Source organism: Sinocyclocheilus grahami, unplaced genomic scaffold (assembly GCF_001515645.1).
Source record: "Sinocyclocheilus grahami isolate Dianchi unplaced genomic scaffold, SAMN03320097.WGS_v1.1 scaffold762.1, whole genome shotgun sequence".
Taxonomy (NCBI): Eukaryota; Metazoa; Chordata; class Actinopteri; order Cypriniformes; family Cyprinidae; genus Sinocyclocheilus; species Sinocyclocheilus grahami.
Genome location: NW_015505941.1, coordinates 448,817 through 473,385, shown reverse-complemented (window position 1 = coordinate 473,385; position 24,569 = coordinate 448,817). Strand labels below are relative to the sequence as shown.

At 38.0% G+C, this 24,569-nt stretch overlaps 1 protein-coding gene across 1 annotated transcript in view; it reads right to left on the bottom strand.

Moving 5' to 3' along the window:
- Nucleotides 1-8,376: 8,376 nt before the first annotated feature.
- Nucleotides 8,377-24,569, bottom strand: part of LOC107561270 (5-hydroxytryptamine receptor 7-like) — a 39,461-nt gene continuing 23,268 nt past the window's right edge. The window contains exon 2 of the mRNA XM_016245680.1: nucleotides 8,377-9,326. Within this exon, the coding sequence (XP_016101166.1) occupies nucleotides 8,579-9,326 (748 nt within the window). The 3' untranslated portion in view covers nucleotides 8,377-8,578. The remainder of the gene's footprint in view (nucleotides 9,327-24,569) is intronic.

Genomic DNA, 24,569 nt, shown 5'->3' with positions numbered 1-24,569 from the left:
TTTTATGTAGGTTGTTTCAAAATTGCAAATGAGGAATAATTTGTATTGTGTGCTTTTAAAGTCTAGAAAATAAGTTATATATGAAGTTTATTGATGTTTTAATGTTTTGTTTTACAATCTTTTTTTTATTGGTTACCATCAGGCTCCCTTTATTCCACTGAATATCATTTAGCATTGTCATTACTTTTAAGTGCCCATTTTTACACTTTTTTGAAAAATACATTTTAACAAAAAACAATCAATACTATTATGAATACCCACCAAGCAGGTTCTCCTTTTAAAGTTTAAACATTTATGGGGGGTGATTAGAGAAATGCTCTCATAAAAACCCCACCAGGAAATGAACAAAATCCAACAAGATCATATTTTTTTGATTTTGGACACTAGTTTTACTCAAGTAAAATCAAACTGTTTCCAGGTTTTGGATCCTGATGGTTGGGAATCAGTAAGTATGTTTACATGCACTACAGTCTTAATCTGTTTGACCAAGTATACAATGCATAATCAGATACTTAATATTTCAAGTATTTAATGAATGTTGTGATTCACTTCTGGCTTTTGGAGCAAACAGGCAACACTAAGGCCAACTGGTTACATTTTTTAAATATAAATTACTGCTTTAGTCAGACTAAAATCAGACTTTTAAAATGCATGTAAACATATTTACTCATAAATGGAATCTAATAAAAAAACTAGATTTTTTTTGTACATTTTGTACACTGTAAGCAGGGTTTGTCTGTGCAAGTCATTCACACAAGACTCTCAAACTGAACGGACTAAACAATGAGAATAATATAAGAATAAAACGAATAACACACACACACACACACACACACTATACAAAGCAATATCAAATAATCACCAAATATTCCTAATCAAAATGTAAATGAAAAATATGTAAAGTATCTTTTAGTAAAAGTAGTTTTGGTGTTGTTACCCCTTTTTTCTGTCTCTTAACTTGTTCACTATCAATATATCAGTCACAAAGAGGACAAATTGTGTTTCATCCAGACATCTATTGCTTTTATGTTCGTCCCTATTTTAAACTTCTAGTGTTTTTTCTGTATAGGTCAAACCACATGGGCCCAAATTACTTTTACAAAGAGATGCGTTTATATTATGTACACTACAAATTTTAGCACACAAATGACCTAATTTGGACTTTAATTTGAAACCTTTTTTTCTGATTAATTTGGTATTGTATTTTATTGTACTGTTTTGTAAAACGTGTGGTGTACTTTTTAAAAAATATATATATTTTTTTTTAGTACTATGTGTATTTAATGGTTAATTGCTGTGTTGTTGTCCACATCTACTCGATGTTTGTATTTAAAGACTTTCAAGACTACCTGACGAAGACTGAAAGGGTTGAAACGGTTTGTCTATTATTAAAAGGGAGTTTGCAGTGTACTGTCCATTTGTTCTTTTTGAAGGCCTTTTTGGATTTTTTTTTTTTCATGTGCTCATAACCCTTTTTATTTTGTTTGTGCTTACCACTTTCCATGACACTATGGTTTTCTGAGTGGTTCCTAGTGTGATGCTTTGTGGTTGCTAATGTCAAAAGAGCTCACCCCCAAGTCATTCATATCCCTAATACAGCACAGGTTCTTCCTTCAGATTACCTTTTTACCATCTCCTAGCCAAAAATCAAATAACTTAGAAAAGTAATATCAGACCTCCTCACAAACCACATGATTTGAGCTATCGTTCATCTCAGTTCCCTTTCAGTCAGTCACGTTCTACGTTACGTCAGTCGTGACTGACGAATTGGGATCTCACCCGAGAGCCCAATCACCTTCAAGTGTAAACTAAACAAGCCAATGACAGTTGGCGTGCGTGTTTTGCCACGCGCACCCCGCCCTGCAGCGCGGGTGCAAACGCACATCAGTTTTTCGCTTCGGAGCCAAGCCTTCTACTAGGACGAATCTCTGCGAGTGTCTGCAAAGAAACAGCCTAGTGTTGGTGTTACGGCACGTCAGCGGGGGTTGCCATTCAGTGCTGCTCATCTTCGGCGTGCTGCAGCTTCCATTCTGCGGTCTCGCCGCGACCTGATTGCTTTTCTCCCTGTATGCATCAGCCACACCTCCTTGTCTAAGTGCCCATCAGAACTGCTGTTTCGGCAGCACATCTGCCACACAACCTCTGAATAAAATAGTTCCCTGCAAGCTGGGAGAAGAACAAAAGGCCTTTTTAGGTCACAGTCCTCATTCTGCGTTTCTAAGAGCCTGAGATTTTTTCCAGGCTCCCAAAAGCTCTCTATTCCTCCCAGCTTTGTTATTAGACTTAAAACCTCTCAACTTATGAATTATTAACCGAATGTGATGTTTATTTTGGAATCTTTTCCAGGAGGTCATTCAGCCAGCGGAATCCACAGAGAGAGCAAGTGTCTCGCTTCTTTGAGAGTTTATGCCATCAGCAACAATTGAGATGTTTGTTTCTCGACGGTTTTATGATGGCGATCTAGTTCACAGCTCGGACTCAATAAGGGTGTGTGTGAATGAGTGTGTACACAGTATGTGTTACGACTGTTCACCCTGAATGCAATAAAAAAAACATGCCATCATGTTTACCAAGCTGGTGATATTCAGACATAACTGAAAAAAATACTCTGCTCGTAAACTTGTTCACAGTTTTATAATTCCATATATAAATATATAATCGAGGTAGAGAAAGCACATTTCAGGTGATCAAATGTGACACATTATATAACATGACTGTACAAAGACAAATAAAAAAAATCCTTCTCAACTTCGCCCACATCCTGTTAACTTACGTTAACAGGAAGTACTTCATGCAGCAAGTGTGTTTCCCCAGGTCAGTTAATAGGGTTATTGTTTGGTTTGTTTGACGAAACACTTATTACAAGCAAGATAGATTTATTACAAGCAGTCATTTAGATGGAACAAATGTAAAAACTTCACTGCATGAGTAACATTATGCTGGGGAAAAAACAAAGCTCTTAACAAACCAGGAAAATATATGCTGTTTCTTTCTGAAAATGTGGCATAGTTCACAGGATGCTTAAAAAAAGCACTGATTATGCCAAACGTGCATACAAAAGCTGCGTTTTCACAGACATTGCCTCGTCCTGTCACATCAGTTTTAAGAAACTTTTAGCATGACGTTTTTGGATTCCCTAAACACTTTCTGCTTTCAGATCTCAGGTTTGGCACCATCTGGCTGGCTTTCCATATTGTGTTTGAGCACCAAGATGTGCATGACATGCTTAAGCTGACTTCAAATGCATGTGAGATCTGAACACAATTACCAGACAGCCACGAATATGTGCCATTTCAAACAAAGGCAAGAGATTAAGAGAACATATTCTTTTATATTCACTTGAGACAGGGAGAACATATTTCATGTGGAGGATTCTTTTCATTTGGTAAATGACCAAATTATTTCATATTCCTGAATGAACCCAAATGCATATAGGGTTCAACAAGGATAAAGACATCACTTTTCTAAACATGTGTTTGTCGCTAATGCACTGCAACATTTTGATACACTGCAAAAACCTCTTCGGAAAATTGGCTTGTATTGAAGAACAGACATTACTTCGTGGTAAACATGAATTAGATCTTAAGCCCAAATGGACCAAGAAATCAGATCTCTGTGGCTGAAATGGATCCAGCTATGTATTCCCATCTAGAATCAATCTGCCGATCATTAAAAACGATAAACATGAGGCTTTTGAGACAGTTTTGAAGATCTGAACACTCTTAAAAATAAAGGTTCTTTATTGGCATTTCTGGTTCCATGAAGAACCTTCAACATCCATGGAACAATTGCATTGCACAAAAGGTTCTTTATAATGGCAATAGGTTCTTTAGATTATTGTAAAAAGGTTAATGAAAGAACTATTCTCTGGAAGGTTTGGAGAACCCCAAATGGTTCTTTTGACATCACTGCAAAAAAAAAATCCATTTGAACCTTTTTTTTTAAGAGTGAAGAAAAACATGAAAGTCTACAAGACTCCAACTTCATCCATCATTATACTCCCTGCTCACAATTGTTCTGCACAGAAACAACCACTTTAACAATTGGAATAATAAATGATCTTGAAATTTCACAAATAATGTGTTTGATATAAAAAGCTGGTGCAATATAAACAAGAAATACAGACAAGACAGATCCTTCATGGTAAAGTGATTATTTCCGATGGTAATACTTTAACACTTTTAGTGGGGTCCATGCATCTGAACAATTTCAATTAAATTACTGTTCATGCATATAATATAATTTCTAAAGAAGAAAATATACCTATATTTTATATTACATATTATACTTTTTAAAAGTTTGGGGTCTTATGCTCACCAAAGCTGTATTTATTTGATCAAAAGTAAAGTAAAGATTTAAGATGGAATTAATTCCTGTAATGGCAAAGCTACATCTTTGACCAGCCATTACTCCAGTCTTCAGTGTCCATCAGAAATCATTCTAATATGATTTGAAAACATTGATACATTTTTTTTATTAGGATTTAAGGATTCTTTGCTAAAATAAATAAATAAAATAAGAACAGCATTTACTTAATTTTTATTTATTTTTTTACATTTAATGTATCCTTGCTAAATAAAAGTTAATTTTTTCTACATTTCTTCCAAAAAAGAAGTCTTATTGATTCCAAACATGTGAACAGTAGTGTGTAATAACAGTAAATTCACTTTTCACTAGTGGTCTCTAGAGTTTAGGACCCCACATAAAATTAATTGTATTACCTTGATAGTTTTTCTAAATCACAGACTGGTTTGATATCAATCAAGCACCAGCACAAATACATTTCACAGATTTCTTGAGATAAATGGTAGCTACAACTTTTGGCAGGCACAAATACTATCCATCCATTCGCCATCCAAGTTATGGCACATCAATGAACAGCTTCTGTCACAACACAGATGATAGTGTTGTTGCAGTTTGAAAAAAGGATTTTACCCGCAATCCCTTGTTCCTCCCCACAAACTATTCTCTTGATCCACTGTGGCTCTACCGCAGCATCAAAACACCGGTCGTCAGGTTCAAAACCATTTATTTCCAGGCGACTGCACCTGGCTAATTTAACACTAAGTACTGGCACTTTACCTGATAATGACATGTCTTAGGCTGCTATACATCAATCATGCTTCGTCCTCCTCCATCTTCTGCTCTATGTTGTTCTATTCAAAGCTATTGAATTGTACACCCTTGAATACCTCGGTGCTGTATATAATACAGTATAACATTCTCGCTGTATGCTGTATTTTGAACACAACGATCCCGTCTATTAATTGATTTTTTTTCATGCTTGGTTCTTTTATGTTTGATCTGAACGCGAGCCCACACGTCTCTTTTTCCATTGTAGATTTTGGTAGTAATTGTAGTGTGTTTACGCCATTAGTGTGAGTATAAATAACAGGGAGTATAAGAGGTAACTAGTTAGATAATGACTCAGAAGATTGATCCTAGTTTCACTGTAAGTAATTGTTTTTTTAGTTGTAACTCCAAAATTGTATATGTACAGATTCAGAATAAGTCATATGGCACTTGAATCTGCCACAAATGTTCAGCCAGAGATACTGCAAATGTGAGCCGCTTTCCAACTGTAATTTATTCAGAAACGTGCGGCAATTAGATATGCATTATTCTGTAGTATGTGTGACTGAACATGGAAGAGCACTTCATTTCTTGGAATGCATTATGTTGAATTTCAATTCAGTAAATTTCTCTTCCCGTATTCAGCTTCCTGTGTGTTGTGGCCAATACAATTCAAATTCCAACTAATGAACTGAAAGGAAGCCAATTGTTAGTTTCTGAAAATTGCGAACTAAACAAACCGAACTCTTAAGTCAAAATGAATGTGGGTTTGCATCAAAAGCTCTACTGTAGTGTGAAAGCACCCTTAAAGGAATAGTTCACCCAAAAATGACAATTTACTGAAAACTGACTCACCCTCAGGCCATCCAAGATGAGCTTGTTTCCAGTGGTGAGCAAGTGATGTAATGCTAAATTTCTCCAAATCTGTTCTGATGAAGAAACAAACTCATCGACAACTTGGTTGGCCTGAGGGTGAGTACATTTTTAGCAAATTTTCCCTTTGAAGTGCTTCCAATATATAATCAATTTATACTGTATTTTAAAACTGCATCAGTAACTTGACAGCCTTTGGTTTCTGGCAACCACGCACAAAATACATCTTTAAGTTAAGGTATACCAACGGTTGTTATCCAGCCATTGTTGTCATGTACAACAAATCAGTGCAAGAGATAGATCATGTACAACCCTCAGGTATGTTGATTCTGTAGACACCCTGACACCCTCATTCTGTCTGAATGAGAATTTCTTCATGAAAATGCCCTGAAGAAGTCAAAATTGTCAAATAAGTACCTAATTTTCTTTTTTTCTAATTTATTTAATTTCTTAACTCTCTTCATTTTCCTTTTTTGCTCTGTTTTACATCAACAATCTTGGCAAAACACTTAGTGTAGTCCTTTCGGGAAAAGGTAATACACAAAACTTTCAACATTTTTGGTGCTGGGTTAAAATCTGTGACAACAAACACTTTGTAAGCTTCTCACAAAGATTTGGCAACATACATATAGAACTGTACATCAAGAACACCTCTCCTGTGTGTAAACAACCCCGTCAAGTTGTTCAGTCAATAATTTATCTGTTAAGAGTCATTAGCACAAGATTTCACAACACTTCAGTTAATGTTACTTACCATAAGTTTCGTCATTCATGGTTGAAAAGTCATTGAAAGTCTTTTTCAATTGCCACATCAGGTCAAAAAAGGGTATAAAATTGGCAATGCCAGATCACGGCATATGCAAAATGGCTGGCGGAGTCAGATGTTCCATCAAAGACAGCCGGCTAGTCCATGTTCTTAAAGTTCTTAAAATAGATGGACTGAGTCATCGGAAAAGCAAGGTGAGTGTCCTGTCTCTTGTTGTCTCAAGGCAGGGATTCACGCTCACGCACACACATGTTCTGATGGATTTCCAATATCAGTCAAGCCTCATAGTGACAACTGCCCACAAGCCCTTATTTTTCCTCCTCTGGAGACTCGGTTGCCAGATATGTACAGAAAATCTGCTTTAAGGTGGCTGCATGCTTTCTCAGAACACTCACAGATGGAGGGAAATCAACATGATCTCTGCTTAATGCAGATAAATGAACCAATGACTGGCTAAACACGGAGGCAGGTGTGAAGATTTAAATTTTTGTTCCACAGTGCGGAATCTATTGTTATGATGAGAAAATTGACAGCTTTGAGAAGATAACAGCCAAGAGCATCCCTATAATCACACCCCATCAATTTATGACAGCAAAAAGGAGCTAGTTACTGTGAATTTAGAACAAACATGTCATGTTAATGTATAGAAGGATATTTTAGGATATCATTATTTTAGTGCAAGCTGCACAAACATTGATTAAACATAGGGTTGATTAAGGTAATATTGGTCACATTTTACCATTTAAAGTGTCCCTATTCACCAGAATTTACTCTATATTTCAAAATGAAAATATATAATTGATTCACACTGATTCTTGAGAGATGAGGCCAAAACATGAACCATAGTTTCATTAGTTTTGAAAATAGCCAATAGCCACTGTTCTTTATACAAATGTTCATTTTATTAAAAGTATTACATTCAATTGTAACTCACTGTCATAAGACCATAAATCAATACGCTACCGTTCAAAATTTAGGGTCGGTAAGGTTTTTTTTTATGTTTCTGAAACAATGTCTCTTATCTCTCACCAAGGATGCATTTATTTGATGATAAATACAGTAAAAATATTATTACAACTATAATTGTTTTTATTTTAATATATTTTAAATTGTCTTCTCTTTTATGTGATGGTAAAGCTGAATTTTCAGTCACCATTCTTCTTCTTCTATAGTCTTCAGTGTTACATTATGATAATATTAATAATGTTTCTTCTTATTGTCAATATTGAAAATAGTTGTGCTGCTTGATATTTTTGTGGAAACTGTGGCATTTAATATACACAATTTATTTGAAATAATAGATTTTTGCAAAGTTGTTACAAAAGCTTTGTCACTTTTTAGCAAATCAAATGGGCCCTTGCTGAATAAAAATATTAATTTCTTTACAACCTCCCATTTTTTTAATAGTAATGTATATACATAAAAACTGAATCGAGTATAATATTAAGAAAATTAAATAAATAAATGTTATTTTATTTGATATTTATATAGGTTTTAATGATTTAAATATTTTTTTTTATGAATTCAACAAAGTCAATGTCTTCACTCATGTCTCAAGAATCAGTGCTGAACTTTCAGCCAATTATTTTAGTAGGTCTAACTCTCACTGAAATCAGGCCTAATACAGTATAACTATACTAATAATGAAACAATTACTGACCAGATACTTTAATGGAACTGAAATACGAATATTCAGAATGACTGTGTGGCTGTGAATTTTGTCTTTTGTTCACATTGTTTCTACAAAAATCCAATAAGTGTATGTAGCAATGCTCACTGTTTGGCTTCAAAGTCATACATGAATGACAATGATTCAGTCCTGTCTGAATTGCATGTAAATCAAATTTAAGCCAAACCACTCTACTTTTAAACCTTCAGTGCTTCATGCACGCCTACAGCCGACAGTCTGCGGTTTATGTTCCGATACCTACAACGGAGCAAGTCTCTGTATGTGGAGCGCAGGTCCCGGTTGAAGAAAGCATAAATGAAGGGGTTCATTAGCGAGTTGGCATATCCAAACCACAGCAGCGTCCTCTCCAGCCATATTGGTATGCAACTACACTTGACCCCACATATAAATGGTCTCGCTGTAGATAGAATGAAAAACGGCAGCCAACAAATGCCAAAAACTCCAACTATCACGCCCAGTGTCGTAGCTGCCTTCTGCTCTCGCTTAAAGATGGAGATATTCTGCCGTTCACGGCTGAGCAAGCGAGAAAGAGCAGCGCACTCCTCGGCTACACCAGGCGTGTGTTGGGGTTTTAGGCCTTGCATCCTCAGAGCCTCACTGGCAACGGTTTCCAGGCGATTCCGACGGGAGAAGTCGGTAAAACGATGTTTGGCGCCGCTTTTTCTGGCAGCCTTGAAGATCTTGTAGTACATGAAGAGCATGACGATCATGGGGATGTAGAAGGCCACGGCGGTGGAGTAGATGGTGTAGCTGATATCCTGGCTGATTAGACAAACGCCAGCCGTGTTAACGTTCTTCGCCCAGCCACAGAATGGCGGCAGTGTGATTGAGGCAGACACAAGCCACACACCAAAGATCATCTTTGCCATCAGTTGGCCATTTTGTCGAGCAGGGTAAGTCAAAGGGCGGGTGATGCCAAGATACCTGAAATCAAACAAATAGTTTTAAGACATTTTGATGAGATAATGTTAATTACATTAAAGCTGAATAGGATACTAGCATTGCCAAATGAAATTGCAAAATCACTGTCATCATTTGCTCACACTCAACTAAGACTAAAACGATTAGAAACATTTATGTTAATTGAAATAAAACTAAAATAAAACAAATATAATGTTAAAAAGCTAAGCAAAAATGTTGCCTTGAAATACTAAAATTACTAGCTGAAATAAAACTTAAACCAAAATAAAACAAAAACTGAAATAAAACAAATGAACTATTAGAATGAAACTTTTTTTTTTAAATGAATACAAATGACAAAAGCACATAACCAAATTACTAGTGCTGTCAATTGATTAAAAAAATTTAACTAATTAATCTCACATTTTTTCTGAAATCACAATTAATTGCGATTAATCCCACCTAACATTAAAGTTTTTAAATATACTTTTATATTCCAATAATTTCACATTTAATTTAACAACATAAAATTGTTTAATGGCATCTTTTTTTTTTTTGACTGATGGCGAGTGTCACTAATACCAACACTACTGATGTCTCTATGAAATTATTTTGTTCCTAATATTTAACCGTTGACTGTAGCCATTAAACATTACAGTATAATTGAGAGCTATCAATTCTAACATTTATTAGACTTAAGAACAACTTTTTATTTAAGTGAATTTAAAACAATCTTCACATAAATCCATTATAATAAATGTCATATTTACCTGTGCACTTCAGCAAGTAGGAAATATACAGAAATTGAATAAAGTTATCTAACACTAAATTCTAAATTAAATATAGATTAATCCTTAAAGCTACAAAAGTTATTGATTTCCTCTTTTTGTCTTTTGTTCTTTGATGAACAGATATCACAGCAGCTGGGTTATTAGGTTACTTTGGCTCCTTTAAGAGCTGCCGCTGCTGAACATGATGCGGATCTGACATCGTATTTTCTTACAACTCTTTACCTTTTCTGACATGCTTCAGGTCTCTACTAATTAGCTGACGAGTTGAATCTGTGTTAGATGAGGGAGACTGTGCAGGGCTGCTCCAGGACAGTTTGGAAAACCACTGCATTTCAGAGACATGTTCTTAAATGTGACTCATATATAACAAATACTTAAATGCATGCACATTTTTAAGGCAGATTTAACTGTCTTTTTGGTAACTTCGTAGCTTAAATTTCTATTCTATTTTAATTCTACTTTATCTATTTATCATCTTTTTTTATTTAAAAAACACTAGCTTTCTATTTTTTCTATTCTAAACTTGTTTTTCTTTGTGTGTTTGTGTGTGTGTGTATATGTTTGTATATACCTTGCTACGTGTACTGCGTTAGGCTAACCGAGACTTGTCATTTGCACTTATATATTGTTGCTCTTTTGTTAGTTTTGACTGCTTTTATTGTCCTCATTTATAAGTCGCTTTGGATAAAAGCATCTGCTAAATGATTAAATGTAAATGTAAACTTCATGACTTAATTGACAACATAACTTCTACATTGCATGCTCGTAGTTTCTTTTGCGCTTTAATATGAAATAACACAACACATGCGTGCAATTGAAGAGCACGTGCTACAAGCACAGTATCACGGCTGACAGGACAAGAAAATTAATTTTTACTGGCATATGTGACCCTGGACCACAAAACCAGTCATAAGGGTCAATTTTTCTAAATAAATAAGCTGAATAAACAAGCTTTCCATTGATGTATGGTTTGTTAGGATATTACATTGATTCATGTATCTTGTCACTGAATGTGATGTACCAAATTTAAATATTTACATATTCAAATAATACAAGTGAAATTTGACAGTCAGAGGGAAAGATTTTCAGTGAGTAACAACTTCAGTTTTGTTTTAAACATTTTCTTCTGTGTTCCACAAAAGAAAGCAGGTCTAATAGGTTTGGAACAACAAGAGGGTAAATACTAAATTTTTTACTTTAACCATTAAAGTTTTTTTGTGCAACCTTTTGTGCATTGAAAAGGTTCCATGGATGTTTAAGGTTCTTCATGGAACCACAGATCACAATAAAGAATTATTATTTTTTTAATAGTGTATATCACAAAGTATATAAATTATGTGACTAATTTCTTTACCAAAATCATTTAAGTACTACAGATGCATGCATGAACTCGCCTCAAGCTTGTTTTTCTAGAATTCTGCTCAATAAGACAATAGGTGGTACACTACAAGATATCTGAGAGGCAAATGAGAATGAAGCGAGACATTCAGCATTTTAAAGAAATTAAGTTCACATCAGGGGCATACTACAGTGTAATGAGAGGGTGGCTCAAATTGCATTTGTCTGAGCAGTTCTTGTCTGAACCAATCAGCACCCACTTGAGTTGAGTTGATGAGCAGGAACGGTGAATTTGAGAAAAACGCGTAAAAAAAATTATGTTGCTGAGGAAATTGACCTGATGCCGCCATTGCATCTGTTGTGGTTAAGGAACAACATTTAAAGAGAAGAGGATTACAGCTCTTGAAGGTTTGATGAAGGATTCTCATTGCCATGACCTCTGCCCCCAGGAGACATTTATGCAAGAACGTGTTTTCCATAAAGATCTAAATTTAATCTCCATGCAGTTTCCACTATCGCTGGGGTCTTACTGATACCACAAAGCACAACAAAGCCGGTGAGTTTAGAATGGCTGCTCACAGTTAGTATAAGACCAGATTTGATATTGATATATTGCTGTTAATAGTGTTCATCGTCTGTTTGATTACATCTTTAATTTATTTTTCCGTACATTTCTGCCATATGTACCTTGACTGACAGTCACCACTGATAAGCTACCACTAAATATTGTAGAAACTTAATTTGCTGTAAAGTTGCTTTGCAATGATTTGTATCGTGAAAAGCGCTGTACAAATAAACTTGAATTGAAATATATCAAGAGATGAATATGTACATTTATTCATTTAGCAGCCATTGTTGTTGATTTACAAATGGTAAACAGATGTGATTTATAGCTAAACATTAATCAGGCAAACAAAATAAAGTACCATAATGCCAAATGTAGGTCACACTGAACTCATGTGACACAGCAGCCACAACAGGACTTATGTTTTATTTATTCGAAACATCCCCAAATGGATTAACTCTATCATGAGATATCTTAATTCTCACCTTTATAGATTATGTTGATCTATAGTGGGCGATGGTCAAAGTAACCTAATAATGTAATCTATTAACTATGCATAAAAACCTGTCTGTTTACTTAATTAACAGATATGGGTTTCATGCTATAACGTGTTTTTAATACGACGTGAATAATACGTGAATAAAAACATTGCAAGTTAGGCATAGAACATTTAAGTGAAAGTGAAAGTGAAGTGACATGTGGCCGAGTATGGTGACCCATACTCGGAATTAGTGCTCTGCATTTATCCCATCCAAAGTGCACACACACAGCAGTGAACACACACACACCCAGTGGGCAGCCATTTTTTGCTGCGGCGCCCAGGGAGCAATTGGAGGTTCGGTGCCTTGCTTAAGGGCACCTCAGTCATGGTATTGAAGGTGGGAGAGAGCGCTGTACATTATTTACATTATCAAAGAACATTTTCACTGACAATCTAGTTCAAGCTCTCTCAAAAACTCCCATTATAATCACTGAAGCTGTTTACTCACTTTGAATGGGCATGACGCCTCTGCTTTTCAGTGTAGTTAATGTAGTCTGATTCAGTAATAAATGATTTTGAGTCAGTAATTTTAATTAATCATTAAAAAAAAAAGCTAATGAGCTGACTTTCCTCTTGAATTGGTCTGATGAATCCATCACTACATGAACTCAGTGAATCAGAGTTTTCTGAATCAGCATTATCACTTCTGGGAATGGAATATTTTCATTTATAACACGTCTCTCTGAAATATTTGATTCTTGTTGATCAATTTCAGCATTCAGCAGTCAGATATTTCCTATTGTTTGCTATCATCCATGGCAATGCTGCGTGTAGTAATTGACTTTTTTACAGGAACCTTTAAGATAAAATACAGTTCCCTATCTGTCGGTCACTACGAGTTATGTTAAACGACATATGGGGTCTCTCTTGGGAGGCCAGTCATCTCTGAGTTTAAGAGAAAACGCCAATGAAAATTGACTAGTGGATTTTGCATATCTGAGCCACTCCCCGTGCATACGGGTATAAATAGGTGACAGGTGCTTCCACTCTTCAGATTTTTGCTTCGGAGTCGAGTGGTTGTATGAAAAGCTGTTATACTCCACAAAGCCATTCATCTGCTGTGTGTCTGGAAGCTGTTCTGGTTGGAGGTACGGCGCCAACAGCGGTGTCCCTTTCAGCGATTCCCCTGGGCTCATCAACTAAAAGAGCAAATTTCCTAAAAGAGCAAATCACGGACAATTTGCGTCTTTTTAAAGGTCTGCTGGGCTGTCTTATGGCGGTCCATTCTGTGTGCCGCCGGGGGATCAAATGTCGATTGCAGCATCAGGGGATGGGCTGTTGACCTCTGAGGATGAAGATTCCGCAGGGCTGCCCCCCTCGGGTGTTGTCGCCACTGCCGAATCTGACCCAGAATTGATGGCCATGCTTGCCGGGGCCGTTGTGAGCATCAGGTTGGAGGTGAATACACCGCCCAGCCCTGAGCACTCGCGGCTGGATGATTGGTTTCTCAGTGCGGAGCGCGGCTCACAACCGCGTTCTGCTCTGGTTTCTTTTCTTCCCGGAGGTGCATGATGAAGTGATGTAGTCGTGGACGGCCCCTTTTACGGCCAGAAGCCACTCGTCTCCTTCCTCCGTCCTCACTACCCTCGATGGCGGGGCGGCTGGGGGTGTGTCGACATTCCCCAGGTGGAGAGAGTGATTGCGGTGCACCTGTGCCCACAAAACGCCGCCACTTGGAGGAATTGTCCACGTCTCCCGTCCAAAGCCTATAAGCTGTCGGCGGCTCTCGCTGCCAAAGCTTACAGTGCTGCGGGCCAAGCTGCCTCTGCTGCCAAAGCATACAGTGCTGCAGGCCAAGCTGCCTCTGCCCTGCATGCCATGGCAATCCTGCAAGCTCACCAAGCCAAGGCCTTAAAAAATGCACAAGGGTAGTACCGGCCCAAGGTAGATGCAGGAGCTGCGTACGGCGACTGACTTCGTTTCCTTTTTCTCTGGGTTGCTAGACTCGTGGGTTGACACAGTGAGAGATGCACTGTTTCCTCACTCTCACCCACGACGCCGCCTATCGCCAGTGGCCAAGAGGTCGTGGTTCGGAGACGCAATGCCTCTCCACGCATCTCTGGCCAGTCCCTCCAACACGGGGAGTTTTGCTGTGATGACTCAGAACGCGATGCCTTCTGGGCCACCCAGCACAACTCCCCATCGCTGCACCACTGCGGGTACGTCGACTGTCCCTTTGGTGCCACTCGTACGGAGTTTGGGAGCGTGGCTTGTATTGCCCAACCCTGTCCTGCTGGCTCATTCAGACGATTCGACTCGGCTACGCGATTCAGTTCGCCAGGCGACCTCCCAAGTTCTATGGCATTCTCAGGACTTCGGTGGCAGTCCGAGATGCCTCTATCTTGCGTGATGAGATTGCTGTCCTGTTGGCGAAGGACGCAATCAAGTCGGTCCCTCCAGCCGAGATAAGGAAGGGGTTTTTCAGCCCTTCATCGTACCCAAGAAAAGCGGTGGCCTTCGACCTATCTTGGATCTGCGAGTCTTGAATCAGGCCCTTCACAAGCTCCCGGTCAAGATGCTAGCGCAGAAACATATTATCAAATGCATTTAATCCCAAGATTGGTTTGCAGCAATCGACCTGAAGGACGCATACTTTCATGTCTCGATACTTCCTCATCACAGACCATTCCTACGGTTTGCGTTTGAGGTTCGGGCATGGCAGTACAAGGTCCTCCCCTTCGGCTCCCTGTCCCCCCACGTCTTCACGAAAGCCGCGGAGGGCGCCCTTGCCCCACTATGGGAAGTGGGCATCAGGATCCTCAACTATCTCGACGACTGGCTCATTATGGCCAGGTCGTGAGAGGAGTTGTGCGATCACAGGGACTTTGTGCTTTGGCACCGAGACAGGTCAACCGAGACAAGGGCAAGCTCTCCCCTGTGCAGAGAATCTCTTATGGCGTTAGACTCGGTGAGTATGATAGCATGTCTCACCAACAAATGTGCCCAGTCGGTGCTGAACTGCCTGAGTTCCTTCAGAGGCAGAACAGTGGTACCACTGAAACATTTTCAGAGGCTCCTGGGGCATATGGCAGCCGCAGTCACGCCGCTCTGATTGCTTCATATGAGACCACTTCAGCACTGGTTACACTCTTGAGTCCCGAGATGGGCATGGCGCCACGGTACACATCGTGTCACCATCACACCAATGTGTCACCACCTATTCAGCCCCTGGTTGGACCTTGCTTTTCTACGGGCCGGGGTGACATTAGAACAAGTGTTCCGGCATGTCGTTGTCACGACAGATGCCTCCAACACGGGCTGGGGCAGTATGTGCAACAGGCAGGCAACTTCGGGGTCCTGGACAGGACCTCGACTGCTTTGGCACATTAACTGTCTGGAGTTGTTGGCAGTGCATCTAGCCTTGCGGCAGTTCCGGCCACTGCTGCTGGACAAGCATGTGTTGGTCCGAACGGACAACACTGTAGCTGTTTCGTACATCAACCGTCAAGGTGGTCTATGATCACATTGCATTTCTCAACTCGCCCGCCATCTCCTCCTCTGGAGTCAGCCTGGGCTCTACGCAAGTATGCGCTTCCCCCAGTGAGCCTGCTCGCACAAATACTGTGCAAGGTCAGGGAGAAAGAGGAACAGGTCCTGTTGGTTGCGCCTTACTGGCCCACCCGGACCTGGTTTTCGGAACACATGCTCCTCGTGACAGCCCCTCCCTGGCGCATCCCCCTGAAGAGGGACCTCCTTTCTCAGGGCTGGGTACCATATATGGCACCCACGTCCAGATCTCTGGAACCTCCATGCGTGGCTTCTGGATGGGATGCGGCAGACCTAAGTGACCTACCGCCAGCGGTGGTAGACACTATCACTCAGGCTAGAGCTCCCTCTACGAGGCATGCCTATGCTTTGAAGTGGAGTCTGTTCACGAATTGGTGTTCTTCTCACCAAGAAGACCCCCGGAGATGCTCGATTACAGTCGTGCTTTCTTTCCTGCAAGAAAGGTTGGAGCGTAGGCTGTGTCACCCTCCACCTTGAAATTGTATGTCGCTGATATCGGAGCACATCATGATGCAGTGGACGGCCGGTCCCTGATAAGGCATGACCTGATCGTTAGGTTCCTGAGGGGTGCCAGAAGGTTGAATCCTCCTAGGACACCCCTGATATCCTCCTGGGATCTCTTTGTTGTCCTGGCTGGACTCCAGAGGGGTCCCTTTGAGCCGCTTGATTCAGTCGAGCTGAAGTTCCTGTCTCTTAAGACAGCGCTCCTGATCGCGCTCACTTCCATCAAGAGGGTCGGGGACCTCCAACCATTTTCGGTAAGTGAAGAGTGCCTTGTGTTCGGGCTGGCCTACTCTCACGTTGTCCTGAGACCCCGGCCTGGATACGTGCTCAAGGTTCCCACCACTCCCTTCCGAGACACCTTCGTGTAGAGCCGGTTTCTTCCCATGTGTTGGGTAACAGGTAATTGGCGGGAAGAACTAGCTCGGTGTCACGCTTGCTGTGCCATTCCCCCTCACACGGGGATGCGAGCGCCTTTTTCTCCCAGCAGAGTTCCCCAGTTGGCGAACCCTGGTCGAGCATCCTCCAGCACCCTCGGCAGTCAGACTTGGCGGAGCAGTCTGACACCAGGCCCAGTACTTGCCACGGCTTGTCAACAATTGCAGCACCACAGGGTTGTGACGGTGTTCAGGTTGTGGCAGTTTTTGTCGTAGTGACCGACAGATAGGAAACGTCTCAGTTACGTACGTAACCCACGTTCCCTGATGGAGGGGATGGAGACGTTATGTCCCCATGCCACAACCTTGAACCATTCACTGTTGCCGGGACACGTTCTCGGCTCCTCAGCATAAAACCTGAAGAGTGGATGCACCTGACACCTATTTATACCTGTATGCATGGGGAGTGGCTCAGGTGTGCAAAATCCACTAGCCAATTTTCATTGGCGTTTTCTCTTAAACTCCGGGATGATTGGCCTCCCAAGTGAGACCCCATATGTCATTCTATATATATATATTTATTTATTTATATATATATACTGTATATATATTCAGAAATAATGTCATATATTTCACTAAAGAAAACTAACCTCTTCGTCTCCCACATGGTCTCCTTTTTTACCATTTTATGTGTATTATTTATGCAACAAGTACTTATACACTTTCCAGACCTAAACAGAGATTTAATTGACACTGTATTAGTTTTGTCTTAGTGCTAAAGTCCCGTAAATATCTTTGACATTTTGCCCTATGGTTGTATGATATAGGATGTGTTTGACATCACTCTCCGTTACACAAGTACTGTCAATTAAAGTGGTTTGACAGAGTAAAGACGATGTACAAATGTACAAATAAAATTCCTGAAGCACTATATTCTCTATATGCAGTGACTGATCAACCATACAGATCTGATTCTACATGGCACCAGCTCTGGCTCAGACACCATCAGCTGCATAAAGTAAAGGATTCCAACTTCCCTTTAAGCGGCTTAGCAGTCAAACACCCATTGGTTTATTACTCCCAGGGTGCTGTAAAGGTCCTCGGGTCATGTAAATAACATAGCCATTATTTATGTAATAACACTGAGGGCACAGGAGGTTCCAAGGCTAGAATAATTCTAATCATAATTCTAGGTCATATGGAAAATGCAATCTGACCTTTTCATGTAATCCTTTGAATAACACGTACAATTTTCCACTTCAAAATAAAAAAAAATGTCTTGTGAGACCTCATGAGGTCCATTGAAAGTGCAAATAAGGCTAGAAGAGGTTCAGGCTATACGGATCTCATGTGAATGTACATTAAAAACATGTTTCTCAACTGTACCATTTATTTCTTTAGGTGCAAATTTTTCTTAAAGGAGTAGTTGACCCCAAAATGAAAATTTTCTGAAAAATAACACCCCCAGGCCATCCATGTAGATGAGTTTGTTTCTTCATCGGAACAGATTTGGAGTAATTTAGCATTACATCACTTGTGGATTTTATTTATGTTTTTATGAGCTGTTTGATCTCATTCTGACGGCAACCATTCACTGCAGAGGATCCATTAGTGAGCAAGTGATGTAATGCAGAATTTGACTGAATCTGAAGAAACAAACTCATTTAAACCTACATCTCAGCCTGTGGATGAGTAAATTTTTAGAAAATGTTCATTTTTGGCTGAACTATTCCTTTAATGTGGTGAAATGCTTAGTGCATGTTGGCAGTTTTTTTTAATGGTGTCATTTCCTATAACATTGACATTCACCCGAAATGATCGATTTTTTCATGCATAGAAAAAAGAATCTGAACTCTTCCACTTAGCATCAAACCTTTTTCTGCTTCCATTGTTTTAAATTGCATCCATGACTTTTCAAAAGCATCTACTGTAAATGTCAGTTTGATATAGTAACCATGGGAGCAACTAGTAAAAGGACACTTAAAAATAACTATGATAGATGTGTTTTTTCATGTTGTGTCATCTCTGTTTATTTCAGATGTTGATGAATGTCTAGTGAAGAGTGGGAGTTTCTAGAAAATTCCTGGCTCTATTCTTTCTCTCTTTAGCTCTATTACTCTGAAGATTTTGTTTGTCTTAGGGGTCCATTGTGTGGATGTACAGTAAAGCAGGGTTAATGGAGAGGATGTTTCACTTCTACAATACTGCAGAAGTGCAGTGAAGTGATCTCTATTTGAATGTTATCCAAATCTTTTTAGGGCTCTTTTTTAAAAACACCATTCATCATGTTGTGTCTGGGACAAGAGAAATATTCAAAATATGAAAGTCAAGTACTGCTTTTAGATGACCCAAACTCAATGTCCAAAAAAGAAAAAAAATCTCCTTCTCAGCTCTCTGAAAGCTCTTTTATATATATATATATATATATATATAAAGAGTGAGAGAGCATGAATATCTTCTATAAGCCTACAGTATTTATCATTTGAATTCTGACATTATTTTACATATACTGTATGAAAATTGAGCACATTATCATAATGCAACTAGACATTGTACTTTTGAGTTTTTTTATATAATTTCAATTATTCTCAGCACTGTAACACAATACAAGATTAGTGTAAAAAAAACATTATTGTAAAAGAATATTGATAGATAGAAAGAGTAAAGTCCAGGCTGAAGTGATTCAGAGACTGGGTTAATGGAGGACGAGACATGGCAGAGAAATGCACACAGGTCTGTCTCTGAATGAACTGATGAAGAGTGACATACAGAGGACATGAAACAATCAAGCAAAGGCATTTAGAGTGGCCACAGCTCCTTCATCCTCCTCCTCCTCTCTTCTTTCACACAAACTCTCCATCAAAACACCAGCATCTTCACCATCTCTTTCTTTTTTCTCTCCACTCCTACCTACAACTTTAACTTTAATGACGTTGATCATTTCTGACATTCTCTTTCTCTAGTCATATAGCCCACTTTTATGGCATGTTATTGTGCTTTTTTTGTTCAAATTAATGTGACTTATTTGTTATGAATGTTTTGTATTGCTGTAACGTATGTACAATGCACTGGAATGATGCATTTTGTGCCAAATATACAGCAATCATATTATGCAATTCACTCAGACTTATGTAATTCATGCATTTTATTGTAGCTAAAAATATCTGCACTGCACAATAGAGAAAAGCATTGGCTTCATCAGGAAAAAAAATTAAGGGTCTCTGCTTTTGCTAATGTACATATATATTCCACCATGGGAAGTGAGAATTGTCTGACTTGACAGCTTCTTTTTGACTTTTGTGCCTGTAGCCACCTACTCCAGTCTACATTCAAGACCAGTCATTTGGCATCTCAAATGAGCCTAAAAGCCAAGGATTGCAGAGGCTTGATGGAAGATGGCACCACAGCAGCGTTTTGGTTTTTCAAGGATAAAAAATGCTACAGCAATGTTTTCCTTAAGATACTCTCTCTCTCACACACACACACTCCCTCTCTATGAATTCATCATCTTGCTGTACAACACTGCTAAAGCATTTCATGACTCTTGTATTCTTTCCGTTTATATCTGTCTCTCTTCCTCATTCTCTTTCAGTGTATTTTTCAGTAATTTATATCCAAATCCAAGAAGCTTTAGTGCTATGTTTCGTTTCTGTCCAGGCTACAGCCAGTATTTTTTTTAGGTCAGGGACAAAACCTGTGGCTATTTTCAGATTATAACTCAGACGGACAATATTGATCTGAATACAACTAGATTCTTTCCATGTGAACCCAACGTCTCCCCTTAGTTTATATTTTGTATTACCAGCAGATTGCTTTCTCGAAGAAAATCTACATTTAAAGATAGATAGATAGATAGATAGATAGATAGATAGATAGATAGATAGATAGATAGATAGATAGATAGATAGATAGATAGATAGATAGATAGATAGATAGATAGATAGATAGATAGATAGCAATGGAGGGGATCTAAGCACTTGTGATGGACCTGCCATTGTTTCTTACAGAATATTCATCAACTGAATAAAAGGGATGCCTTCATATGACAATTGTGTAAAGTGACTTTTAAACCTTTTATTGGCGACGACCCACGTTTGAACTCATCACCAGATTGACCCTTTTCACAAAGCCTGACATTTTAAAGAGACTAACTGAGTGGAGTGAAGCTGCATTTAAGCGATAGGATATATCAGAGACATCACGTGTTAAGTGATCTCAGGCGTCCATTGGATGCACGGCATTATTTGGAGAAGAGCATAATTTCAAACTCAGCCTCTCTATAAAATGGCTCTTAGCAGAGTTGGCTAAAATGACAAGACTGTTTTTAAAGGAATGATCCAGGTTCAATACAAGCTCAGCCGTATCGACAGCAACAGCTGCCTGCTGTTGATTAAAGAGAAAATAGTTTCAATTCATCTCTCAGTCTATGCTGTTTGTGAGCTTGATATGGTTGCTGTTTTGAAGGGAATATAGTTCTTTTATACAGAATTGGGTGAACTTTAAAATCTTCCTTACAGGGGTTACACTACTGTTCAAGGCAGATTAACTTGTAGTTTTTTCATTATCTATTACTTTTCTTATTGTATCCAAATCCATAAATTGTATACATTTTTTCAGTTATGCATTACTGATGGAATTCATGTGGGTGTTTTTTTCTCTCTTTGTCACATTATTGGCAAGAGAAAGTCAAGAAAACAAACATTGAACACCAAAAATTAGCTGTTCAGTTTGCTTTATTATTGATGTTATTATTATTATATTATTCATTTATTTAAATTATTTATTAATTTATACAATTAAAATGTACTTTTTAATAGGGTGGTTTTTTATTGATGTTTTCGTTTTACATTATTATTATATTATTCATTTATTTAAATTATTTATTAATTTATACAATTAAAATGTACTTTTTAATAGGGTGGTTCTTTATTGATGTTTTCGTTTTACACACTAAAGTGTGTGTGTGTGTGTGTGTGTGTGTGTGTGTGTATATATATATATACATATATACATATATAGATAGATAGATAGATAGATAGATAGATAGATAGATAGATAGATAGATAGATAGATAGATAGATAGATAGATGCTTTTACTTTCACATAGGCCTAAAGAAACTTTAAATTGCAGCTTACATTGAATTTATGTTTTCTCTGGGAATCAAACTCATGTCCTTGGTTCACTTTCCTTGACAGGAAAAATATAACTTGCTCTAAAGACTTGCATTGTACATGCATTTTTGCAAACTGTGAGTTTTGGCTGTTTTTACAAACTGATGGATGAGTCAAAATCAGTCGCTTTGGACAAAAGCGTCTGCTTAATGAGTAAATGCAAATGTACTGACAGCTACAGATGCTGCAAACACAGCTTAAGTTGTATTGCACCCTGAATATTCTATTAAAATACATGACTTAGAAGGAAGAATGTCATTTTAACATCTACACTTTCATATAAAATCAGATAGTTCAATGCCAAATTTGTTCTTTTGTGACAGTATCTAAAAAACATTCACATCTTGGCGGTCCTTGGGGGAAAGTCATGAAAACAAAAATCGCATGAAATAAATCAGCACTCCAGTCCCGTTTGCAGCTATATATAAACAGCCCTATTTTGATTTATTATTGGCTCCATAAACACTTAATTCTGCACTGCAGATTCAGGGGTAATTGCTCTTTAAATATGTCAGATGACACATGCCCTACTGAGTTTATTAGCGACAAACCAATAGCTCCTCATTTATTAAGATAATGAAATGAACAAATTTCCTTAGTGCTGCTAATATGCTCACAAGCAGCAGCTGTCATCCTAAACGCTGAGTGCTGTGCCAGACAGACAGAGAGTGAGCACATAATACATTTGTATTAGAAAATATCACGCTTTAATACACTAGTCCAAGCTTTAGATCACATCAAGACATGATACATCAACGATATTATGGATGCACCATGCCTCAAAATATATTTGGACACTTAATCCATGCTTAAAAACAAATTAAGTTTGTTTTTAAATAACAATTGCATTATATAACAAAACATAAAACCAAGAGACATCAACAAATAAGTTTTAAGCTGCATTAGTCAATTGTTTTTTTAGATCACAAAAATACATGATATATCAATGATACTGTATATGGATGTACTGTGCCCCAAAATATATATGGACACTTAAGCCATGCTTAAAAAAAAATCATTCTTAGTTATATAATATAATGCCATTCATGCTTTTTAAATGAGGTGTGAGTGTCCAAATACTTTTTGGAGCCAATGTATCATAGGATGAATATAAGTTGTTTTTCTATTAAAAAACAAACAAAACAAAAAAAAACTTAATTCATTTACTAATATATTGTTCACACAATGGAATTACATGGTCAGTGCTTTACCTAAAATTAGCATTGTTGTTTAATTAAGCATAATCTTTAACAGTGTTAATGTTTAATAATTCCCTCCTATTGTTATTAATATCTCTATCAATATACTCTACATACTGTTCTGGCACTTCAATGATAAGTGTATGATAGTTGTCCCACAGGAAAAGGGCTGTGTAAATACGCTGAATTATCATAATTTGGAATAGAAATTGTTGAACAAACATTTAGACAATCAGATCCTCCTTTTAAGATCATCCTTAAAATGTGCCGATTATGACTAAACAAAGTTAAATTGATAGTGAAAGATTGTAAAAACTAAACTTGAAGATTTGTAGCTGCAGAACGTGCTTACCTGAGCGACTAAACTGACTAAACATAGCATTTCAAAGAGTTTCCGTTTATCTGCAGTATTGGGAGAACAATTCAGTTCAACAACCTTGAAGTGTTTAAGGCAGCAGTGAAATTGAAGTGTATGTCAATAAAAGATACACCCACAAATACACATGAGAAAAACGCATCAGGGAGGGATAATGCTTCATAGATATCTTCCTCTCTGAAATAAAAAATGAATGTGAATTTTATCAGATAGAGGTCTGCATAAACATTGTTGCTGGTTATAGTGAGCTTTTGCTCCAGCTCTTGACAAGATTGCTGTGCAGCTTTGGCCATGTTTAGGGCCCTCAGAACTAGTACTTCAAATGAGAGGTTGATTTCTGACACAAATGTTCAAATGTAATAAAAAAATGTTAGTGTTAAACTAAAACGAGAGGCCTGTACGTACCACAGATGGATAGAAGTTTGTCTGCTTTTGTATTTTTTATACTGCTTTTTTTTCTGAATTGTACTGTATGTGTGTAACATAAGAGTTTAAAAAGACCATTTCTCAAAACTAAAATGCAACAAATGTAAAAATATTTTGGGGTCGGTACGATTTTAAAAAATATTTTTAAAAGAATATTCTTATGCTCACCATTTATTTGATCAAAATACAGTAAAAACTGTACAATTGTGAAATATTATTGCAAATTAAAACAACTGTTTTCTATTTTTAAAAATTTAAATATAATTTATTCCTGTGATGGCAAAGATGAATTTTCAGCATCATTACTCCAGTCTTCAGTGTCACATGATCCTTCAGAAATTATTCTCATATGCTGATTTTGTAACGGGGCTGACAAGAAGTGAGACATGTGGATCCATCTGCAGGATTTATTTAAGAGACGTGGTAAACAGGCAGGGTCAAAACACTGGCAAACAGGTATATGGTGGGCAAAAC